The sequence below is a fragment of the Hermetia illucens genome, chromosome 3 (assembly GCF_905115235.1).
Source record: "Hermetia illucens chromosome 3, iHerIll2.2.curated.20191125, whole genome shotgun sequence".
NCBI lineage: Eukaryota > Metazoa > Arthropoda > Insecta > Diptera > Stratiomyidae > Hermetia > Hermetia illucens.
Genome location: NC_051851.1, coordinates 31,175,984 through 31,199,315, shown reverse-complemented (window position 1 = coordinate 31,199,315; position 23,332 = coordinate 31,175,984). Strand labels below are relative to the sequence as shown.

Sequence of the window (23,332 nt, the reverse complement as noted above, 5' to 3'; positions counted from 1 at the left end):
AGTGAGCATTTGAAAGGTAAGTTGGAAAAAAGAGACATATGTTAAGAGATTAAAAAGTGTAGTAGAAAAAGAAAAATTTTGACATTTGACAAATGGCAAATGAAATCAAAGGATCCATGTTGCGATCTTCAACCTGAAGGCAATTTATAGCACCAAAATATCCATAGTTTATCAATAGTTTCATCGAAATAAAGCGAATATAAATCTAATATCTATTGTATATAGTTACCGAGTTTACAATGAAAATGCCTCTTCCCCGACTCGAAGCTGCAGGTTTGACGATCCATGGGCCACGGTATTTATTATGAGCCGACACTAAATCACGGTATTCCAATGGTAAAATAAACGATTGTGGAACGATATCGAAATGTTTAAAGCCACGAAGGTGTTGCATCTTTTCAATATTTTTATACATCCGATCCTTACGCGTCAGTTCATATGATCTGGAGTAGAAAATTATTCTAATTTAATATACGAAATCTGGTAAAGTGAATGTGAATGTATCAATTACCTGGGAAAATGATTCACACGTTGATAAGGTGTCAAATTCCTAAGAATATCTGGCTTCAAATGTACTCCTGTCCAAAGAATACTAAAGTTTTTCTCTTCTTGCGATTCAGTTAGGCCGTGAGCTATGAAAATCCGCTTTAGCAATTTAGTTTCCGTGTTCATAAACCTATACGTAATATTAAGCTTAGCCGCTGGCATATCTTTAATACTATTATCCGTTTTTGAATCATTCAAATTTTCAGTATCTTCGAAAGAGACATGTTTCTCATTCGATGTGCAATCACTTTCGACGACTTTTTTGTCGCCAACAATATCACATTTACTTCCATTACTCGTTGTATCGTTGGATCCATTAGTCGTTGTTTCCTCACCAGTTGTTGTTGCCTTAGCAATATCATCTTCAATTTCAGCTGGATCATTGCATTCACTTGAAATTGATGAATCGCTAGACGATAACGAATAATGCAATTGTTTCTTTGGTGAAGTTCCACTTATGAGTCGACTAAATGCACTGGTTGCAGATGGTAGGGGAGCCTTTTTGTTATCCTTTTTCTGATGGCTTAAACTATTACTTGTATTAGTAGTAGTGTTTTTAGGCAGTGAAGATAGCACTTTGGCATTGGAATTTACATTTGTATTTGTCACTAGATTTTGATCACCTTTGGCTGCATTTACAGCTTCAATTGCTGTATCATTTACATCTGAATTATTAAGGCTATCCGGCGGTGTACCGTTTTGCTCTGACATTTGCACATTTAGAATACTTGTGCTGAACAAAAGTACCGCATCTCGGGAGCCCAACGATCCGGATGTAATCCATGCTGGATCTGCTGTTATTTCTGCAGTTTTTGGGCTGAAAATATTGAGTCTATTAGATAAATAATTAGCTTCATTTCTAGTTACAAATTTCAAAATACTATATAAAGGGTGCGCAGATGTGAGGTTCTAAAAAAGTATTATAGATTCACTTCTCCAGTGGAATGTTTTCGAGCTTAGTATTCTCGATCCTTCCAATTGGAAATGAATTGAAGATTATGATAAATTTAACTTTGTTTTTAAACTAAAAATTGGTGGTAGTACTATTTGCGATTTTTATTATGGAGACATTTCAATCCAAGGCCAGATCAGGATCATCTTTGGAAAGGGAAGAAAATCCAATATTTTGCCATAAAAAGGAGAGGCGGACTTCCAAACACCAAAATGGAGTTGTCTGAGACACTGATGCATATGGTGTACACGAATATGTGCAATAATATCAGATTTGATTTGTGGATCCAGTGTTTGCGGAATATTAAAGTTCACTTGTGTCCGCCAAAGCGAACGGTTCGTGCTACCGATTGGGTCGTTGGCAAGTTTCCCAATATCGTTATTCAGTTTGGAAATTTAATCCATGTGCGCTTACTCAATAATAAAGTGAAATCGCAAATAGTCTCGCGCCGCTAGTGCAAAACCCACCCTTGCTCGAGGAATGCTAAACCACAGCGTATAAAGGACACGGAAACAGCAAACACCACCGCCGCCCATGGACAGGGCACTTCTAACATCACCACACAACTTCATCCGCCCGCCACGGCAGTTATGGCCGAAGACTTTATTAATGACGACTGCCCTCCCATAATCATTGACGATGACCAAAGCTTCCCCCCTGAGCATTAGCCGAAAATTTTCAGATCCCATTACTTTTGTGACCGAGAACACTCGGAAAGCCAATGCCTCCAGGAAATCCACCGAGTGCGACCACCTATCAACATTCGCAGCAGGCGAGAAATCGGGTCACCTTCATTAGCCAGTCGCTTCTCAACGGCACCATCAACAACAACGTCTTTCGCATTTGGAAGTGCAGCACCAGCTACCCCGGAGCTGTCTTAAGCCCAACAGCAACATCCTATATTTTTAATATTTTATTGAATATGTTAAATTATTATTCCATTTGTAAATTCTTTTTGTAAAGTAAAAATCGTCGGGCCGCAAGAGTCGACACTGCCTCTTTCTGTTATCATAGAAAAGAGAACGCCGCAAGAGACGGTTCAGGGCCGTTTTATTCTCCTCCCCTCTTTCCGCTCATTCCACTTGCTCCCATCGTTCGTTTTCGCTAACGATGTCCTAAGTAACTACCGCGGCAGCATTCCTCCTCCAACTCGACGCCCAATTCACTTTGACCGGCGTCACAGCGGATGCCGTTCGCTTTAGTTACGCGCTGGTCGGGCTGGACCAGTAAGCAGTTGAACTTGTCTCCGACGTCCTCGAGGACTGTTCGAATAGGCAATTACAACAGCGGCCATAAAACGCCTGTTGGTGGGTGACACGGCTAAACTTAACCGCTTACTAACAGGGCTAACGCTAGATGACCGTGCACCAAGCCAACTGCTGCGCGAAATGAAATAGTTGGGTGGTGACAAGTCGGCACCGAGTTGCTAAAATTTTTGTAGCTGCAGAGGCTTCCGGAGAGTACACAGGCCATCCTGGCATGTACGGATTCGGGATCTTTGGAGCATCAACAGCCTTAGGCTCTGAGTTGGCAGAGGCCGTCGGTGCTTTGCGTTCGGGGAGTAGGATTAGATCAAGGTCTAGGTCCGCCTCCCGAAATGGGCGATCGGTTAGTAGATCGTCGGGATCTTCGGCTAGTACCGGGGCATGCTCGTACCATCATAGGTTCGCTGAAAAAACTAAGATACGTACCAGCCCCTGGAATTTCTCACCAAAAAAAATCAGACCTGACGAGAGATCTGACGATTGCTATCCGAAATGCAGCACCACGTCGACTCACAATCTACGACCCTTTGAGCCGGCACAAATACCTGGTCGATGAAGTTTCGCAGTTGTTAAAACTCGCGGCAGCAAATTATTCGTCAATCCGCACGTATGGCGACAAGCAGGTAGACTTGAGTTTAGCACTTCGACGAGAGTTTTCTTGGCGCTTCATTATTGCGAACATCAGCATACTCATCTTAGGCGTGGGTTTCCTGTGCCACTATGAATTGCTAGTGGATATACAAAATAGGTCCCTGATTTACCCCACAACTTCCCTTGAGCCATCAGGAACTGATGGACGGTGCAATGCTGCGAAACCTCAACTCTTTTGTATATTTGGATGATGTTCTGGTCGCGTCTTCCTCTCAACCCGACCATTTAGAGCACCTCCAGTGCATTTTTCTATGTCTTCCTTAGGCCGATCTAGTACTGCACGTTGAAAAGTGCAAATTAGTACAATCACAGTTGAGATTCCTCTGCCAACTGATTACCCCTGAAGGCATCCAACCGGACCCAGTCAAGGTGCAAGCGAATTCGAGCTTCCCGCATCCAAAAACTGTTAAGGATCTGAGAAGGTTCTTAGGCAAGTTAAAGTTCTATCGTCATTTCTTGCCCAAGTCCGTAAACCATCAATCAAACCCTAAAACCTTCTTGTCAGGGCCGAAAACCGAAGACTCCCGTCTGATTATGTGGTTCCCAGAGGCTGCCCAGGCGTTTGAGACCATCGAGCAACAGCTACACTTCTGGCATTCCCTCAGCAAGATGTTTCCCTAGCCGTATTCATCGATGCCTTAGACATTGCTGTAGGTGCTGCTCTTCACTCAAAAGTAAGTCAAATCTGGCAACCGTTGAACTTCTTCTCAAAACAGTTCAATGCCGCTCAACGGAACTAAAGCACCACCAACTTCGGCACTTATCAGCCAGTTCACTTTCGATAGTCAACACGTGTCTGGAAAAGATAACGTGGTTGCTGACGCTTTGTCATGTCACGTGTTGCAGAGGTCAAGATCCCCGCCACCGTCAATTTTCCGGCAATCACGGAGTCGCAGAAGAACGACACATTTAAGGAGTTTTCTATCTTCGGCTGAACATCCAGTATATATCGCGTCGCCTCAGACACGAAACCATGGCCATATATTCCGGCCAGTTTCTGAAAGGGAGTATTTCACGCCATTAACGATCCGGCGTACCCTGGCATTCGGACAACGAATCGGTTAGTCAACGCGAAGCATTTCTGGCCGTTCGTGAACAAGGACATTAATTTTTGGGCCAGACAGTACATCGTATGCCATAAGTGCAAAACTACAAAGTATGTGAGGAAAGAGATGGGAGTGTTCAACATAATTGGCCCTTTGCGAGACTCGCACGGTTTTGCGTCACACGCGGTGGCCTGAGGCGATAGCTCTGAAAGACATTACTACACAATTTTGTGCAGAGGCCCTCTGTCGGGAATGGATTCCACGGTTTGGTGTCCCGGCAATTACAATCATCGACCACCGAATTCCACCAATTCGAGTCTACCCTGTTCTCGGAGTTGGGCACACTCCTAGGTTTTAAACGCCACCGGACAACCACGTTTCACCCGCAATCCAATGGGATGCTTGAAAGGTGCCACAGGACGTTGAAGGCTGCTATAATGGCCTTCTTGGTCGCAGGTCCTGTCACTCGTTCTTCTTGGCCTCCGAATAGACAATCGCGAAGAATTTGCTACAAATCGCGCGGAGCTGGTGTACAGACTCAACGCTACCGGTCTGTTGCGTCTCCCCAAGGACGCAATGCCAAAGCTGAAGCCGCCTTCACCCACAAACCACGCGAACCGTGGCTGATGTGCCCAGGGATCTCGAACTCTGTAGGCATAATCCTAATTAGGACAGACGTTTCTCGGGAGCCGCTGTAGCCACCTTATGAGGGCCTCCTCGAAGTCCTCCTCGGGGGCACGATCAAACGGGTCTCCTTGGCTCGACTAAAGCCCTTCGTCCAGCAACAAAACGCAATCAGAGCGAGAGGCGCGCGACGCGTCCGGGGAGTCTATTGTTTCAAATAATGATAATAATAAACCGATTACTAATTTAAGAGATTTTGTACCTATTTGAACTCAATTTTCGGGATTTATGGACAGTGTTTCTGTTGAAAGCTTTGAGAGCCCCAGTTGTGCGTCCGAACTGCTCATTCATACAAGAATTAAAATGTTTTCCAATGTCTATAACGGAAACTGGGATAATACAAGGCTTCGAAGTTAAGTTAATCTACAGTGCCAAGATTTCAAATTTTACTTAGTTTTATATAAATTTATGCTAAACAAAATATATTATCTACTTCTATGGAAAAGATACATGACTATATATGTTGATCGAAATACGAGTAAGTTTCAAAAATTCCTAGCTATGTACGAACTACTCTACTTAAGACAAAAAAATAAAAAAATTCGAAAATAATTATGATTTATCGATTTACCAAAAGTCTTCTGCATTATTTCTTAGCACATCCACTCGGCCAAGAGATTTTTTAAGCTTAAATTTGGACAACTTGAATGGAGTTTCGTATAGTCTTCAAGGAAACAAAAAGCAGAAATTAAAAATTTATTATAAAGAAAATAGAATAAATCCTGATTTATATGTTGTAAAGAAAATCACGATAAACTTATTCCATAATTATCAGAACAGGTCAATCTATAAACAGCATACTTACTTAGGATCACAAGTATCAAATGTAATATCAGATGACGGCATATTTAGAAATTGTTTCCTGCAAGATACAACAGAAAGGATAAAATGTAGCAGCAATACAAAAACTTTAAACCTTGCGTTGATAAATGTCAAGTATGTTAGGTAGTGGGATAGTTTAAAGGTGATTAAAACTAGCTAAAGAATGGTACGAGATAGTGGATAGCGTGACGAGAATGCATTTAGCAGTTACTGTCCTACTTAATTTTCCAGGTGAATTGTAATTAAGAAGAGAACTTTATAAGAACTTTTCCATGGTCTAAAATTAACATTCTTAGTAAACTTATCGTGAATCTTTGGAAATGAAGAAGTAGAACACGAAAACTTAAATGGATTTTAAATCAAGATACTAATGGGCTTGATGAGTGCAAATACCAAAGGATTATTGGGAGGATAAGATATCTGAACTGTGCAAACTGCAGGATGATATAAAGAAAATAACTTGGGTAACAGATTAGGATGATAACTGGTATGAGATTCTGATATAGGATGGGAGAGATACGATTCGATCCCGTGGTGACATTTGATTACGAATTCATAAAGCCGTTGTAGAATTTTAGTCCTTAAATAGATTCTATTTTATTTGAGAACTATTACTACAGCGCTCATTGTTTGCTCTATTTTGGTTACGATAATATCATCTAATTTATCTCCTCGGATCAATGGACTCGTTTGCCAGTTCCTTGGTGCACTTATGGTATCCCGTCTGATCCTCTTATTATTTTCCAACTTGAAGTCTGGTTAGCATTAACTCCTTGAGTCATCCATTTCTTCCATACGCCCGGCAACTGCTGTTGTTGAAAATTTATCATTTCGAATACGTACAGATGTGATTAATCCCAGAGCCTTTCTTCTTTTCAAAGTCGTTATGCAGTTTTTGGCAGATCTGAACTAACATCCAACCGACTTGTGGCATCGGTCTTACAGGGAGGGACTAATGAAAGTTCGGTAAACGAAATTCTGTGTAAAATCTCAGGAAGACCAGGAGAAGTTCAGAATGCTAAAATGCATATGGGACGAATGCGTTTTCATTAAAAAAAACTATCTCAAAGATGTTTAAAATATTCTACACTAGAAATTTTTCTCTGGAGGACGAACCGCGTAAAAGTCGCCCAAAATGTTTCACTGATGATCCGAATCTGGCACACTTTAAAGCTGAGTGAAGAAAATCCCAGACTGACCGAAGAAATGAACAAAAAACCAATCTTATCGATGGGTGCCAGGCATTTTAAATTAGAGGGACTTGCGAAGCTCTCATAATACCACCTAGCGAAACAAGCCATCGCTCTTTCGGTCACCTCCCATTAATTTTCTCGTTAGCGCGAATAACATGACCACACCATTGAAGATGTCTCCTGCGCAATTTTTCCACGAATGGTGCAACCGCATATCGATCGCGGATGTCCTCATTTCACAACGTGATCACAACGTGCTACGTCCCTGATCCAATGCAACATCATCGTCACAATTACCGCGAGGCAGCTTCCATTGCCAGTTGGTCAACAAAGAGAACTATAAAGAGCCACAGAGCATACGACATTGCGGTCATCGTCGATCATTTCAGTTCTGGAAAAATTGTTGGAGATCAATTTTGTTTTGAGACGATAGAAAAACATCAGCAACATAGGGCACTGTATACCGTGGTGGGCGTAAAATGCTCCGAGTAACAATATCGATGACAAGAACGAACAGAAGTGGACAAGAGGCGCTTGCTTGTTGAACACCGATAGAAATACAAAGCGATTTTGATATACATGCATACTTCGCGCTTTACTCTTTTGGTCGCGGTAGAGCAACTTTATCAAACGCACGAGTTCCTCTGATAATAGATGTTGTCACAATGCACATCTGACAAGTTAGTATAGAATGCGGTCAAACGCCTTCTCAAGTTCCAGAAGTACAATGTAAAGAGATGGTATTTCTCTATGAGTAAGCCCGCAGCATATATTGTGTCAGTACTTCCGCAATTCTTCACAAACCTGGCTTGGTTGATGGTAATTTGAACGATGTTGCGAATGCGGTTGTCCGAAACGCCATTAAAAACCTCCCTGGTATGTAATAATAGCTGAATCGGACAGTAATTCGGATACCCTACCGGACTGCTTTTCGTTTTTCATATTGGAACCGACGGGCTTTCTTGGCAATCAGATTGTGTGGTATCTTCCTCAATGACGTTATTGAAAACTTCACTGAACCAGAATGTAGAGTTCCAGCTCCTTGCTTTCCAGAGTTCAGCTGCGTTGTCGTCAGGTTCTGTTGCTCGTTTTATCCGTTTGGTTATCTCTTCTTCTCTGGGCACTGACAGATGGAATTGATTCAAATGTCGGCAGTGCTTACGGAAGAGGTAAATGAGCAAGTTCTTCTATTGAAATCTGTTCGAAATATTCCCGCGATTTGCAGGCCACGGCTAGTCTTGTCACTAGTGTAACAGAAATGTTCGATATCCTGGGTGGGCTGGTGTCAGTTTTTGACAAGTTCATCAGATCTTTGTACCTGGGTAACAGCTTTCCGGCTCGCATTCTTGTAAATGTATCAATTGGCCAGCGTTTAAGCGACGAGACTTTCAATTGGACACCGTCATTCCAAAGCTAAGTATTTCGGTTCATGAAACAGGTATCGAGCTTGATGACCCTGAGAGTTGCGTAGGCCGCTTTCTTGATCGTATTTTCAGTTTTATTCCATGTTTCCCCGACGCTCGTAATGGACGATGTTCGCTTCAGTGAGATCATTTCTTCCTCACCTGAGTAAGACCATTTCCCCTCACGGCAGACCAATTCATTCCTTATGATGTTTCAACGATGGATTGGTTTACAGGACAGCAATTCACGGCAGATGTCTAGGCAGGGTTTTTGGTCTCATAAGAAAGTAAGCAACGACTTTGTCGTTAGTGACGAAGAGGAAGTGGCAACGGCTTAGGAGAATATGGACGATTTTAGTCGTAGTGTTACTACTCAAACATGTAGGATTATGAGACAATTGTTTGATAACCTATGTTTTGACAAGTATAAGGTCGTGAATATCGTAAAAATCGGCAATATAAGCGTGATGACGAAATGATCACCCTCATACATTCATCGGCACGTTTTTCTATCAAGTCCAGAGTTCTGGAAAGCGTTTTTCTCAACAACCGATCGAAGTGTGGTCTGTCGCGGAGTAGTGCGATCAGCTCAGATAATAGTCGCCGTTCATCAAGTCGCCTGACATCTTTAATGGCATCAGGGAAACCCTCAGACATGGTAATCCCTACATTATGTTGAGTGCGTGGGCTACAAAAGTAGAGAAGTTTATAGTGGGATATTGCGTTCCTGTTGTATGTTCAGGTTGGTGATGCGAGTTTCTTATAGAGCACAGATAGCGATACCTTTCTTTCCGAGAGCTCCTGCAAATTCCTCCGTCTTATCAGTAAGGGAACCAATATCTATCATTCAGAAACAAATTTGTGCTTCTCGGATTAATGTGCTTAAAGCTTGACTCCATCCATGCGTTAAGAACTCTTGTTCATTTCTCAGCAGGATGGGGGCCGGTCTTGCTGCATTGAGTGAGGTGGACGCCATGGTATTTTTCCATGGGATATGTAGAGATTTTGGTATGAATTTATTTCTTTGAAAATCTTTGTATTCTCTCATATCAAATGGGGTTCTTGTTCCACTCGTGTCGTTTGTTATTGTATCTTTGTCCTTAATAAAAAACATCTGCTTGTTGACGCAACCTGGGATCTTCATTTTCTACGCCGATTTTTGAAGTTGTGTGTTAAATGCTAGTAAATTACTTTGCCGGTTTGATGCTATCCTTTTTGAGGAATCCGATTCCATGTTCTCCTTTTTGAGTAATGAGGAATGCTGAAGTCTGATGTAACTTATTATGAGTTCAGTTCAAAATGACGTCTCCATTGTTTTTGTTATTGCTGTGTCGAGGATATGTTCTATTTTCTTCTGGCTTGTCGTTTTGGTGAATGGGATTGTAACTATCCCATGAATGAAAATTGTGGTTTGAGGTGTAGGGAATCATTCCTTGGTTTTGATTGGTTTCCTATAGATGTCGAATTCAAATTGTCCATCCTTCCTGATCACTTTTAAGTCTAGGTAAGGTATTATTTTGTAGAATTTATTCTGGAATCTCAAACAAAACTCACTCATACATTTAAATGCCAGTTTTCTCTAGAGTTGGATCTATTTAAGGTTTTGTGTAAAACCAGACCTTATTTTTCTACTTGGCTGAGTTTTCGTACGTTTTAACCCACTCTTCAAATAAGTGCAGGGCAGGCCTTTACAACAAAACACAACAGGGTTCCACCATCTCGTATCCCTCCGTCTTCATTGAGTATATCGATGAGTTCTCTGCTGTTTTTTACTCCACAAGCCGCTTTGAAACTTTTTGTGCCGACAGATTTGCTGCTGCAATTATCTATCTGATTTCATTGCCTCTTTGTGGATTTTAAAGAAGCGTTTGATTCTGGGCAGAGAGGGGTTGGTCATCCTGTGTTCAGAGGGACTTTCACTTTCTCTGTTCTTATGGAGTCCGAGAGAGGATCTTTCCTTATAAGATGAAACTAACCTTCTTCTAATTTTTACAGGCCAGGCCTGTTTATCCTTGTTCATAACGACCACTATGTTTTCCTCCTTTGATGGTACGTAATTCACCGGTTCTGTTTTAGTTCCTCAACAATCTTCGGTGGTTACACGATTCTTTTTTCTTAATTGTCCTTTCATTTGGTTGGTTCCTATAGTGGACGAATTTCTTCTCAACTGCTTTCTTTTTCTCTGGTGGTATTGATTTGATTCAGATTAAAAACTTTGGAATGGAGCACATTGATAAAAGGGACAATTGGTTCCCGAAATACAGTATTTGTGATTTTTAATGAATAATTTTAGCCAATAAAGGCCTGGGAAACTCGTCTCAATTTGTTTATTTTGATTTCTCAAATACTTTTACTTTGTTTATTATTTATCACAAAGTTTTGAAGTTCCCTTGATGGATCTCAGATGGTCATTTGAAATAAAAAAAAAAGCTTGTTTTTTCTTTTTCGCTGGTGTAGATATTTATTCTTGCAAATACCGATATTTCGGGAACCACTTGTTCCCTTCATCAATGCTAACAAGTCTTACACTCAGATCAGATGGGCAGTTCTGAAAAGGTCCTGATTTCATAACTACGAGTTTATGACGCTGGAATTTCTGCCAATCCGTCTTGCCCTTCAATTCCTCTATAAGCAGATGGCCAATTCTGTCACTAATGTTGTTGATCGTTTTTAGAGGATTGAATTTTATTTCTTATATTACTTGGAATGGAATATTTGTGAACTAACTTCTAATTTAACGATCTGCTTCGGAATCCCAAGATTGATGTCTCGGAGTTGATGAACCTTTTGATTTTTTGTTACATTAAAACCAATCTGGGGTTCAGAAGTAAAACTTCAGCATGATTTTTATATAACGAACCATATTTGCTTCTGGCTTTTCTTTACTGCTATGAGCACGCCGCAAAAACAAGATTTTTCCCATGGTGAATGCACACTCCATTTCCTGTGGTTTTCCCAACTCAAACAATCTTGCAGTGTATCTTATTCACGCTTTCGTTGCCCAGTTATTTCATTGCTCGTTAACTTTATTATTATTTGCGAAGTCCGCAGGTCTAATGCAATAGTACGAAATTTTGTGCACAAAAGAATACGTTTTATTAACGAAACATAAGTTTACGCTTCATCGCCGTAACATATGTTTTCTGGTTTCCGTTTTTTTTTTATTTCAAAATCTTTCGTGCTTTGAACATTGCAATAATTTTCACATAAAATAATCAGTTTAAAAAATGTTTTCCCAATACCCTAAACGGTCATAAGCTCTTGAAAAGTCAGTGTGTTGTCAATCAAATATTGTGCATGGTATAATCTAAAAACTCAAGTAGGCAGAACTAGTAACAACACGAGTATTTTAACCGGTTTCTTTTAATTATTACCTAATTCGGGACGGCACGATTCCATTCACCATGTATCGTATGTACGGGCAATGCTCGCCAGATGAATTGACAAAATCCATAAGTTTGGATACGATACATTTATGTCTTTCAACACGTTTCTTATAATACATGTCTGTCTGTAGATACTTTTTCTCGTCTATTTATCGGTTATAGTATTGTTTATTGTTCTGATTTTAGTTATCGTTAAAGTGAAGCGGAATGGTTGTCTGTGCTTCCAGAAGACCTTGTCAAGTACATGCCAATGTCAATAACATAGTCATATATAGATTGGGACATATACCGGCATATAATAAATTATGAATGATCAATGAAGCATGCAATTCAGATTTACATGCATTTCATGACTAAGAAGCAACTCGCCTCTAATAGGGTTGGATTAGAATATTTTTTTAGCGTTTGGATAAACCTTGGGTTCTGATATGGACAGCTGTCTTGGTACAATGTTTTAACCTTGACTTTGACAATAGATAACATTTTCACCTTCTCCGTTATATATCATATGTTCATCGCTTGGTTTGTATTCTTCAAGGAGCTATGCTTCAATATCTTGAAGATTCAAGGCGCACTTGCCAAGGCAATTAGTTAGCTAAGTGAGCCAGCACGGAAGAGCTTCATAGGAAAATTTTATTTGGAATTTTTGGAAGTGTATAGAAATATTCGTTGTAGTAAGAGATTCAATTCCGGGGTACTTCTCCGAAAATTGTGAAGATAGATTTTATTATACAACGGGGGACCATCATCGCCGCGCTCGTGCTCGGAGAATTAGGACCCAAAGTTGTTCACTGAGAAAAATCATGGAATGTTGTGTTAGCTTTTATATGATAAAATATCATTATCGTAATATTACATTTTCGAATTAATTAAGACTTTTTTTTCTTCTATCTGCTAATAACATTTATTAATCTTGCAAATTCCAATATTTCGGGAACCACTTGTTCCCTTCATCAGTACTAACAACTCTTGTTGTGGTTCCCGAAATATCGGTATTTGCAAGATTAGTAAATATCACTAGTAAATTCTAGAATTAAAGTTTCTATTGAAGTTACGTACGATCCTCTTCAAGTCCACCCAACTACTGGCCTATGTTGACGATATCGACATCATGGGAAGAACCACCCGAGACGTACAAACTGCCTTCATCCAGATCGAGCAGGCGCGTTCGGCGCGAGATCTTGGGCTGCACATCAATGAAGGCAAGACAAAATATATGGTGGCAACGTCAGCACCGAAGACGAATCAACCAACAACATCAAACCGCACTGGTCAAAACAAACACGAACAAGAATAAAGATAGGAGACTTCAACTTTGAGACCGTTGAAAATTGCTCCTATCTAGGGTCGAAAATCACAACCGATAACAGCTACGATGATGAAATCCGCGCACGGTTGTTGTCAGCCAACAGAGCTTATTTCAGCTTACAAAGACTGTTCCGCTCGAAACGTCTCACGATAGGGTCAAAGCTCTTACTGTACAAGACTATGATCTTGCCAGTCCTCATGTATTCCTCGGAAACCTGGGTTCTTAGCAAGAAAAATTGCGAACTCTTGGCCGCGTTCGAGAGAAGAATCCTCCGAAGAATTTTTGGCCCCCTACATGAGGATGGACGATTCCGTAGCCTACACAATGACGAAATCTATGAGCGATACCATGACGGTCCGGTTGTGGATAAAATCCGGCTCAATAGGTTACGGTGGGCGGGTCACTTAATCCGTATGGATGAAGATGATCCCACCCGGAAAGTCTATAAGGGCAATATCTATGGTAGGAAAAGAAGACGAAGCAGACCCTGCCTAAGATGGAGCGATGGCGTGGGCCAGGACGTCAGACAGCTTTTAGGGATATCGAATTGGTGGACTTCGGCGCAAAACCGGGATGTCTGGAGTTCCTTATTAAGGCAGGCCTAAACCGGATACCGGTTGTTGTGCCGTTGATGATGATGATGATTGAAGTTATTGATTTCTTAAATTTTGTTAACCAAACAAGGAAATATTTCATATTTGCTGGAGTATAGCCAGTACGATTAAATTATTTGAATTAATTAAGCCTTTTCTTTTCGATAGCAATATTTGCAAATATCGATATTTCGGGAACCACTTATTCCCTTCATCAACTCCGCCGTTAAGAAAGACCTGCCAGTTAAACACGTTGCAGTAAATGTGGAAGGGAATATAAAGTTCCTGGGCAATGAAGCGAAGGAGGAAATCCGACACGAAGTATCAAAAGCCATTGCATACCAAACAAAGATTCCAAATTCTGCTATGTGGCGGGAAACTAAGATTATATGAGACTTGCAGAAAAAGCCGCTATACTACTTGAAAGCGGACAAAGGTAATGTTATTGTAATTATAGATAAACAATACTACGGCAATCTAGAAATGGAAAAATTGATCAGAGGAAACTAGTTTGAACTGACGAATGATTAATTATCGGCATCAATAAAATGAGTAGAGAAAGCCCTAAAGAAATGTCCTCTAGTGGTTAATAACCTGTCCTAGCTCCGAATGCCAAATCCCTCCTTACCCAGAGTCCGATGCCAAAAAAGTACATAAAGCTGGCAATGAAATGAAGATTATTGCGGATTCGAACTCCCCTGGGGGCTACCAACGGAAAACATTATGTAATACATTCCAACAAATATCAAAACTAAGACCGGCTTCGAAAAATACTAACCGAGACCTTTAATTTGATACCCCACATCCTATATATCGTATACTTGATGAAAAAAAAATTTACACTCCCCTTTTGCATGTATGGAGACCCCCCCTTTAAATTCGACGTAAAAGGATGTAACTCACTGTATGCGTGAGCGTTCACAGTTCCCACCTTTCTACCAAATGTGATGTCAATCGCTGTAACCGTCACCGAGAAAAATGCGTGTGACGGACGGACAGACAGACAGACAGTAAACCGATTTTAATAAGGTTTTGTGTTTACACAAAACCTTAAAAAGATCAAGCGTCACCTTTACAATTCGGTCATAGCATATACAACGCACATTGAGAAGGTTCGACATGCAATTGGTAGGATCAAGTCGAATATACCAACTAAACTCTCGGATTGCTAGGGAAGAGGACCAAAAGACGGTAGCTGAGATGAGCGGTATTTATAAAATCGCTTGCTCAGATTGTGTGAAGGTGTATATCGGACAGACGAAAAGGCTAATAAATACTAGATTTAGGGAGCATATACACGCTGCGCAGTTACTAATGAAGAAACACCGTGAGAAGTATCGCCCTCTTTACATTGCATTTCTGGATCTAGAGAAAGCGTTTCACCGTGTGTCCCACCAACTCATCTGGTATGCTCTACGGCAACACTTAGTGCCAGAAGAACTCGTTGCTCTACCACGATCCTAAAAGTAAAGCTCGAAGTATGGCGGGTCTATTAAAACCGCTTCGTGTCTCTATTTGGTGTTCATTAAGGAAGTGCCCCTTCACCATTTCTCTCTGTTCTTGTTATGGACACCGTCACACGGGACATACACCGCTTTATGCAGATGTTTTCCTAGCATCTAATAGCAAAAATGATCTCGAGCAACTTGTCCAAAAATGGAATGATCGCCTCATGCAACACGGTCTCAGATTAAATTTCAATAAAACTGAATTTTCAACGACCGATCCCCATGAAAAAGGCACAATCACTGTCACCGGCAGTGACGTGCCCAGAACTGAGCGATTTAAATACCTCGGGTCAATGCTATCAGCCAATGGAGAGCTGCGTTATGAAATTCCTTCACGCATTAACGTAACTTGGATGAAGTGGCGCTCCACAACACTTGTTCTTTGCGATCGACGTATTAACGAAAGTCTCAAATTTAAAATTTACCGCAATGTCGTTTGTCCGTATACGGAGATGCATCTTCCAGTGGGACTCATTGAGTCCCCTTTGGTTTTGTATGGCACTGAACCCCCTTTCCTGGCTACTGAATGATGTTAGAGGGCATGGTTTTGCAATAAAGTATTTTAACTCGGTCATGACATATATACAACATATCAAGTCGAATATACCAGCTATATCAGACAGATGCAAAGGCTGGTAACCAGAATATACAAATAAGTTATTATTTTCATCAACGTATGTAAATGAATCACCACTCATTACTAATGGTCTAAACTTCAATTGCGCAGTGCAAGGCTATTCATACCAGTGAATGCAAGGCGTATTTAACATCACCGCCGGAGTTATGGGGTAGAGCCCCGAGTTGTAAAAGCCAGAGCCATACGTATTGTTTGCAAAACCAAGATTGGAATAAAAAACTACAATTGGGTTCTCGAATGTAACCAAACTTAATAAAGAAATCAAACGAATACCTAATTGCTAACTATTGTTAACAAATCTGAAACCGAAAGCTGCCTAAGTTGCAGCGAATTCAGGCACAACTGGAAGAACGATTAGGTCTTATTTGGTATAGCCACGGGAAAACCTATAGATGAGCCTTGACCAAAAACGTGCTATTAAAACAATAGCGGAAAAAGTGGTTGGAATCCCGACGCCGGAGAAATGATTGATTTGATGACGAATGCCAGGAAGTGCTTGACAAAAAAAGAGGCGCACAGGTAACATACAGAACGAAACACACGGACGAAGAGAGAAAATTAAGAAGATCTTCGAGGAGCAGCTAATAAAATATTAGGCAAAAGAAATGAAAATATTTCAACGAGGAATTAAAGAAAATTGACGACAACATTGCGAGCTAGAACATAAGATAAGCCTACAAAGTAGTGAGCAGCCTAAAGCGTGGATATCATCCCAAAAGCACCCTTTGCAAAAGCAAGAACGGAGAAATAAGTAGGGGGAAAGTGGAACTTGTGAGAGAATGGCGCCATATCTCAGAGAATTCGTTAACCCCTCGCATACAACTCAATTACCAGAACCTGCCAGAATTATGCATTGGAAGAATTAAAGTCAATCAACAAATGTCAAAACCTTAATAAGGGGCCGGGAATAGATAACATCCTCGCTGAACTACTCAAACCAGGTCCATAAACCATAAAAGCTACCCATAATTTCTCCATCTGGAACTAAGAATAAATTCCGCAAGAGTGAACGCGAAGTGAGATATACCTTATCCTCAAAAAAGGGTGATAAGTTGACATGTGATAATTACAGAAGCATCTCACTATTCTCCACAAAAATACTAGAGCAAGGAAGTAGACTGTACGCCGATAAAACGATTGGTGAATTGCAAAAAGGTTTTTGAACTGAAAGATTGACAACTTTCATGGTCAAAAAGATACTAGAAAAATGCTGAAAATTCAAAATCGACGTTCATCAAATATTCGTTGACTTCAGGCAGGTATACGACAGTATTTTGGAATTTCAGAACAAGTCTTACCAGAATTATAATATACCGTTTAACAGTCAATAATAGCCTGACAGACGCGTTTGAGAAAAACGCTGGCACCACTACTATTCAATGTGGCATTGGATCAGGTTATTCGAAAGTTGCCTATGGACACAAATGACAGGCTGCTCTGTAAATTCGTAAATCGTCGCATATGCAGATGAGCAATCTTTCACATTAGCAAAGATTTTTCTAAATCTCGCCAAAATAACAAACGAAGTTGTTCTACGAATTAATGAAAACAAGACGAAAGTGATGACGCAAACGAAAAAAAATTACACCCACCAGAAGATGGAAATGAAGTTGACGAAATAAAAGGACGAATCCAGCTCGATAACAGGGACTTCTTGGTCCTTTAAAAGTCAGTTGGATACACAGAAAAGCGAAGCTCCCAGTATACGAAACGATAGGACCTATGCTATGCTACGGATGTGAAACATGGTCCCTAAAGCAAACTTCCGATAAGCCGGTCAATATCTGCAATAATAGGGCCTAAACATGAGTACGATCAATAGCGAATCAGATACAATCATGAGTTGTATCAAATATTTGACGATCCTGAAGGCTCCAAAATAATCAAACTTCGAGTTGGTCGCGTTCAACGTATGGACGACACTTGCATACCTGAATGGGGATTTGAAGGGGGATTTAGGAGGACAAAGACCGGTGGAAAACCCCCGTAAGCGCCAAGTATATTCTTTTGGCGAAGACAGGATCACTGGTCGGATTTTGAAATTGGATATGGTTAGGAGGAGGACACCCTGAAGACTTCGACGACAACTACGCAACTTCAACCAACTATAACTTTGTTATCAATGCTAAAAATATTTGCCCCATATCTCTTCAAAATTTACATTCTAATATTGAACCTTACACCGTTCGCTAAGAAACGATAGGGACATCGCGTTTTCTAATAGAAGATCTAAAGGACTAAATCAACCGAAATACATAGAAAACTTCAAGACGTTTGGCGCTTTAATTGGGTTAACAAGTCTTTAATCTTAAAAAAAATAGGTCTTGAAAAAAAATAGATCATTATAAGTAATTTAATGGTATCCGTAACTCCCACTCAAAATTCAAACTACGTGGCATTTGTGAAGGCGTGAAAACAAAGAGAATACCGCCAGGAATTCGCTTCTATATACTTCAGATCAGTTTGTGTTGAACTGTTACAGGTAAGCTACTTCTCGAATCGAGTTATCACTGGACTTAGAACCAACAATCTGGAGATGTAGACATTTTGGATTCATTTCGAGAAGAAAATGATGGGAAAATCTCATCTATCTGCCTCGTTGGTTTTTTTCAGAACGCTGAGATGACGACGTGAACCTTGTGGAGTAAGATATGAAAAATTGATTGGTTTTTAGAGTTGTTAGTAATGGGATTTAGTTCAATATTGGAAAAGCAATTTTAGTAATTAGGGAGAGTACACTTTTACGAATTAGGATTTAGAGGTCATGGATCCCAGTCATGGATATTCGGAGAATGACTATGTACGTTCGCAAACTTAACACAAAATTTTGCTATTCATTACATAGATGGGATTTCTTTTTCGACTGAAGAAGTGAAAAGAGAAGCTAAACATATTACAAATTTGCTACTAAATGTATACTTTGCACCAAACTTCCCAGAAGCCTCCCTAGTAAATTTTTGCAAGTGTATAGAAAAAACGGACCACAATGGTTTATGTTTTAAATCAAGGTAGAGTCCCACATATAATCTCAAATTTTTAAATAATTATTTATTTTCATGAGCACATATATATGGGATCTAGTGAGAAAACCGGTCAATTAGACATAATGAATAAAAAAGAATTTTAGAAAAAATAAATTAAATTAATCTTCTAATCAAACAAAAAAAATAACAGTATATTTACCAGTTAAAATTTGTCCTTGAAAATAATTTCTTATCCATAAATTATAAATATTCCAACTTGATAAAAATAATTCTGAGAACTTTGGCTGCGTTTCCTCGTAACCAAAGTTCCAGATTTTCACAAGATCGATTTATTCTCTTTTCTTCGTAGAACTCATAGATTTGTAATAAATTTGTTCTCGGTTAATATTCACATTAAATTTCTTGCGTTCAAAGAAATACAAAAACAAAAACAAAAAAAATCAAAAAATCATTACTGAAAGAGAAGTAGAAGAAAAATGTTAGTAAATTTGAAAATGATTGGTTAATAAAACAGTAAAAATGAAATAATCTATGAGAAGTAAACCGTTTCCTAACTAAAAATAAATAATACTTCAAAGAACATGAATCTTAGTAACCAAATGGCAACAAGAGATACTACATATTTTCCACTGGAGTGCATCGGAATTTTTTAGGGCCAATCGAACGGCCTCCAAGGTGCTCACACTTAGATTGATATATGATGGTCAGAACTTTGAGAACAGCTACCAAATATTGGAATCGTCTGTCAGTAACACTTTATTTATTCCGAAACGACTGAACGTAATGTCGTAAAATTTGATGAGATTGTGTGATCTATGAATCCCTTAATATATAGCGCTATTTTCTATTGAGTTGAAGGGGATTCCCCATACATGCGAAAGGGGGGTGCAACATTTTTTTTTTGACAGAATATGGTCATGTGGGATAACCAAATGAAAAGACTTGATTTCGAAGCTGTTCTTATTTCTGATATTGGGTGAAACATAAGGGGTAAGGGCTCAAAATGTAAGCCCCGAAAAGTGTAACAGGTCTCGTTCTCAGAACCTATCCAACCCGAAAAATCTGAAAAAATTCACAATGCACTTATACAAAATCTAGGCCTCAAAATACATCTCAATCCGATAGCTGTTCAAAAAAGTTAATAATAGCATAATACCATATTGTAAAAATTTACCTGAAAGCCCACCTTAAATTCATTCTAGAAGTACGCCGTATAAAGCGAACTCATATGAACGGTGAGATTGGATATATCAAGGAATATTTAAAATATGAAAAACGTGCATAAGAGGTTTCTCACACAAGATGAACACAAAACTTTAATTGCCGCAGCGTCCAGCTTTTAATATTCTGGCTTGTTATTGAAAACGAAAGCAGGCATTTTTGGATCTTTTACTTCTTTAATGGCGCGACAGAACAAATAGACCTTGGCTGTTGCCGATGAATTTTTCTGGTATGAGGTTCTTTTCCTGGTTCTGTAACATGGGGAGGTTGTCTAACTCATCGTCCTGCCCCCAATCAGGAAGACCAGTCCAACCGAGTTCTGTCTTGTAGCGCAGAATACCCGCCCGCCGTCATTCCTTTCCTCCTGCTGCAAACTGATTGCATACATATGATGATACTTCAGCGTATACATTGCAGCAGTGAACCTGGTACATAGACTGCCATCTCTATTTACCATATTGCGATACTTAACACCCTTTGACCGCATTGAATTTTGGATCAGAATAGCATTGTGTGTTGTATTGCGCTCGTTTGCATTGACTGAAGTCATACTATAAAAATAAACAAATTTCAACATCCTAATACAGCACTCTCATCTTAGGTTCACACTTTTGCCACTATAGATTGCCAGCTGATCTACATAACAGATTCCCCATTGTACCCACAACCTTCCCGAGCCCATAAGAAGAATTTCAACCTGCACACCCACCATTATTGCCATCGTTTTTGAAGACGTATTCGTGCACTTCAAAAATATCGAAACATCACTCATCATTATCAACGGCGCAACAACCGGTATCCGGTCTAGGCCTGTCTTAATAAGGAACTCCAGACATCCCGGTTTTGCGCCGAGGTCCACCAATTCGATATCACTAAAAGCTGTCTGGCGTCCTGGCCCACGCCATCGCTCCATCTTAGGCAGGGTCTGCCTCGTTTTCTTTTTCTACCATAGATATTGCCCTTATAGACTTTCCGGGTGGGATTATCCTCTTCCGTACAGATTAAGGGACCCGCCCACCGTAACCTATTGAGCCGGATTTTATCCACAACCGGACGGTCATGGTATCGCTCATAGATTTCGTCATTGTCTAGGCTACGAAACCGTCCATTCTCATGTAGGGGGCCAAAAATTCTTTGGAGGATTCATCTCTCGAACGCGGCCAAGACAATTTTTCTTGCTAAGAACCCAAGTTTCCGAGGAATAGATGACGACTGGCAAGATCATAGTCTTGTACAGTAAGAGCTGACCCTATGGTGAGACGTTTCGAGCGGAACAGTTTTTGTAAGTTGAAATAGGCTCTGTTGGCTGACAACAACCATGCGCGGATTTCTTCATCGTAGCTGTTATCGGTTGTGATTTTCGACCCTGGATAGGAGAAATTGTCAACGGTCTCAAAGATGTATTCTCCTATCCTTATTCTTCCTGTTTGACCAGTGCGGTTTGATGTTGTTGGTTGGTTCGTCTTCGGTGCTGACGTTGCCACCATATACTTTGTCTTGCCTTCATTGATGTGCAGCCCAAGATCTCGCGCTGCCTGCTCGATCTGGATGAAAGCAGTTTCACAACATCACTACCAAGGGTAATCTCTCCAAGCTCACTAAGCATGAAGTTCAATACTCCATCAACACGGCTGGTTATTCTATATTTACCATTACCACTGCAAAAGTTCGCAGTTGAGCAGAAAGAATTCGAAGAACTTCTTAAGCAGGGTATTGCAGACCTCCAAACAACTGTTGGTCTTCACCATTTCACATGGAGCCTAGAGCCAATGGCGAATGGAGACCTTCTGGCGACCGATACCCCACTCCACTCATCCACGACTTTGCGCACTCTATCACAGACTGCCGTATTTTCTCGACCTTGAAGGCCAAGGCATATCATCAAATTTTAACAGCACACCTTCCCGACTCCTTGAGTCCATTAAGATGACTTTTGGACTGCGCGATACGATGCAAATATTTCAGAGGTTCATTCACTTTGTGCTACATTTTTCAATATCTCCTTTTAGCCGATCTGGGGCTCAACGGTGAAAAATGCAAATTCTTACAATCCTGGATGAAATTCCTTGGCCACCTGATAACCCCTTGATGCATCCAACCGAACACAAAGTGCAAGTACTTCCGCAAACAGTTAAAGATCTCAGAAGGTTCTTGGGCATGCTAAACTCCTACCGTTGTTGATTTTTCAGCAATCGCGGAGGCACAAGAGGACGATGCTGTCCTTGCGAGCCTCAGGACCAACCCCAAATGGACATTTAGGGAGTTTCTTACCTTCAGACAAGAGACCAAGGCCATAAACTATTTCACGTCGTTCACGAACTAGGGCACCCAGGCACCCAGGACAACGAATCAATAAGTCACTGCCGATTTTTGGCCGTCCATAAACAAGGACGTTATTTCTTGGTCCAGGCAGTGCATGCTAGAGAGGGAGGGTTGCTCGCTCCGCCAAGCGTTTTCACACAATCCATATCCATTTAATTGGCCCTTTGGAAGAATCGTAGGGTTTCAGGTATTGCCTCACAATCATTGGTAGGCTCACACGGTGGCCTGAGGTGATACTTCTGAAAGATATTTCGGCACAATCCTGCGTTGAAGTTCTCTGTTAAGAGTGAATTCCATGCTTCCACCAACCAGGGAATGCAGTTCCGAGCCCTCCCTTTTCTTGGAGTTATGCAAACTCCTCGGCTTCAAACGTCACCGGACAACCACGTGTCACCCGCAGTTCAATGGGTTGTTTGCAAGACGACTTAGAGCCGCTATAATGGTTCAAGTCGATCCTTTTTAGTCGTTAGTTCTGGCAGTCATTCTACTTGGCTTCCGGAGAGCCACTCGCGAATTTGCTGCAAGTCCCACGAAGTTGGTATACAGGGCGAACCAGAGAGTCTCCAACGACCCTGTACTCGACATTAGATCGTAGATCATACCGCCGGATTGTTGCGTCTACTCAAGGATGCTGGTAGGAGTAGGTTTGTATCGTGACTTGACGTCGGATACCTGCTGTGAAAGAGTACCTGAGTCTAATAAGGGTAATAATCACTGGCAAGCACAATGCTGACCACATTGCCTGATATAAAGTACTATAATCTTGTATTGCATCAACTATTTAGAACCAGCGGACGCGAACCGGATGAT

General features: G+C 40.6%; 1 protein-coding gene across 7 annotated transcripts in view; it reads right to left on the bottom strand.

The window, feature by feature from the left end:
• Window positions 1–23,332, bottom strand: part of LOC119653009 (tubulin polyglutamylase TTLL5) — an 88,168-nt gene that overhangs the window by 14,441 nt on the left and 50,395 nt on the right. For 2 of the 7 annotated variants that reach the window (XM_038057442.1, XM_038057445.1), the window contains 4 exons: window positions 5,950–6,006; window positions 5,716–5,808; window positions 512–1,363; window positions 230–443 (listed from right to left, as the gene is read on the bottom strand). In XM_038057442.1, coding sequence (XP_037913370.1) covers window positions 230–443; window positions 512–1,363; window positions 5,716–5,808; window positions 5,950–6,006 — 1,216 coding nt within the window. Of the gene's footprint in view, window positions 1–229; window positions 444–511; window positions 1,364–5,715; window positions 5,809–5,949; window positions 6,007–11,936; window positions 12,181–19,178; window positions 19,434–23,332 lie in introns of all 7 variants that reach the window. The other 5 variants (XM_038057446.1, XM_038057447.1, XM_038057443.1 and 2 more) reach the window with 4 other exon arrangements.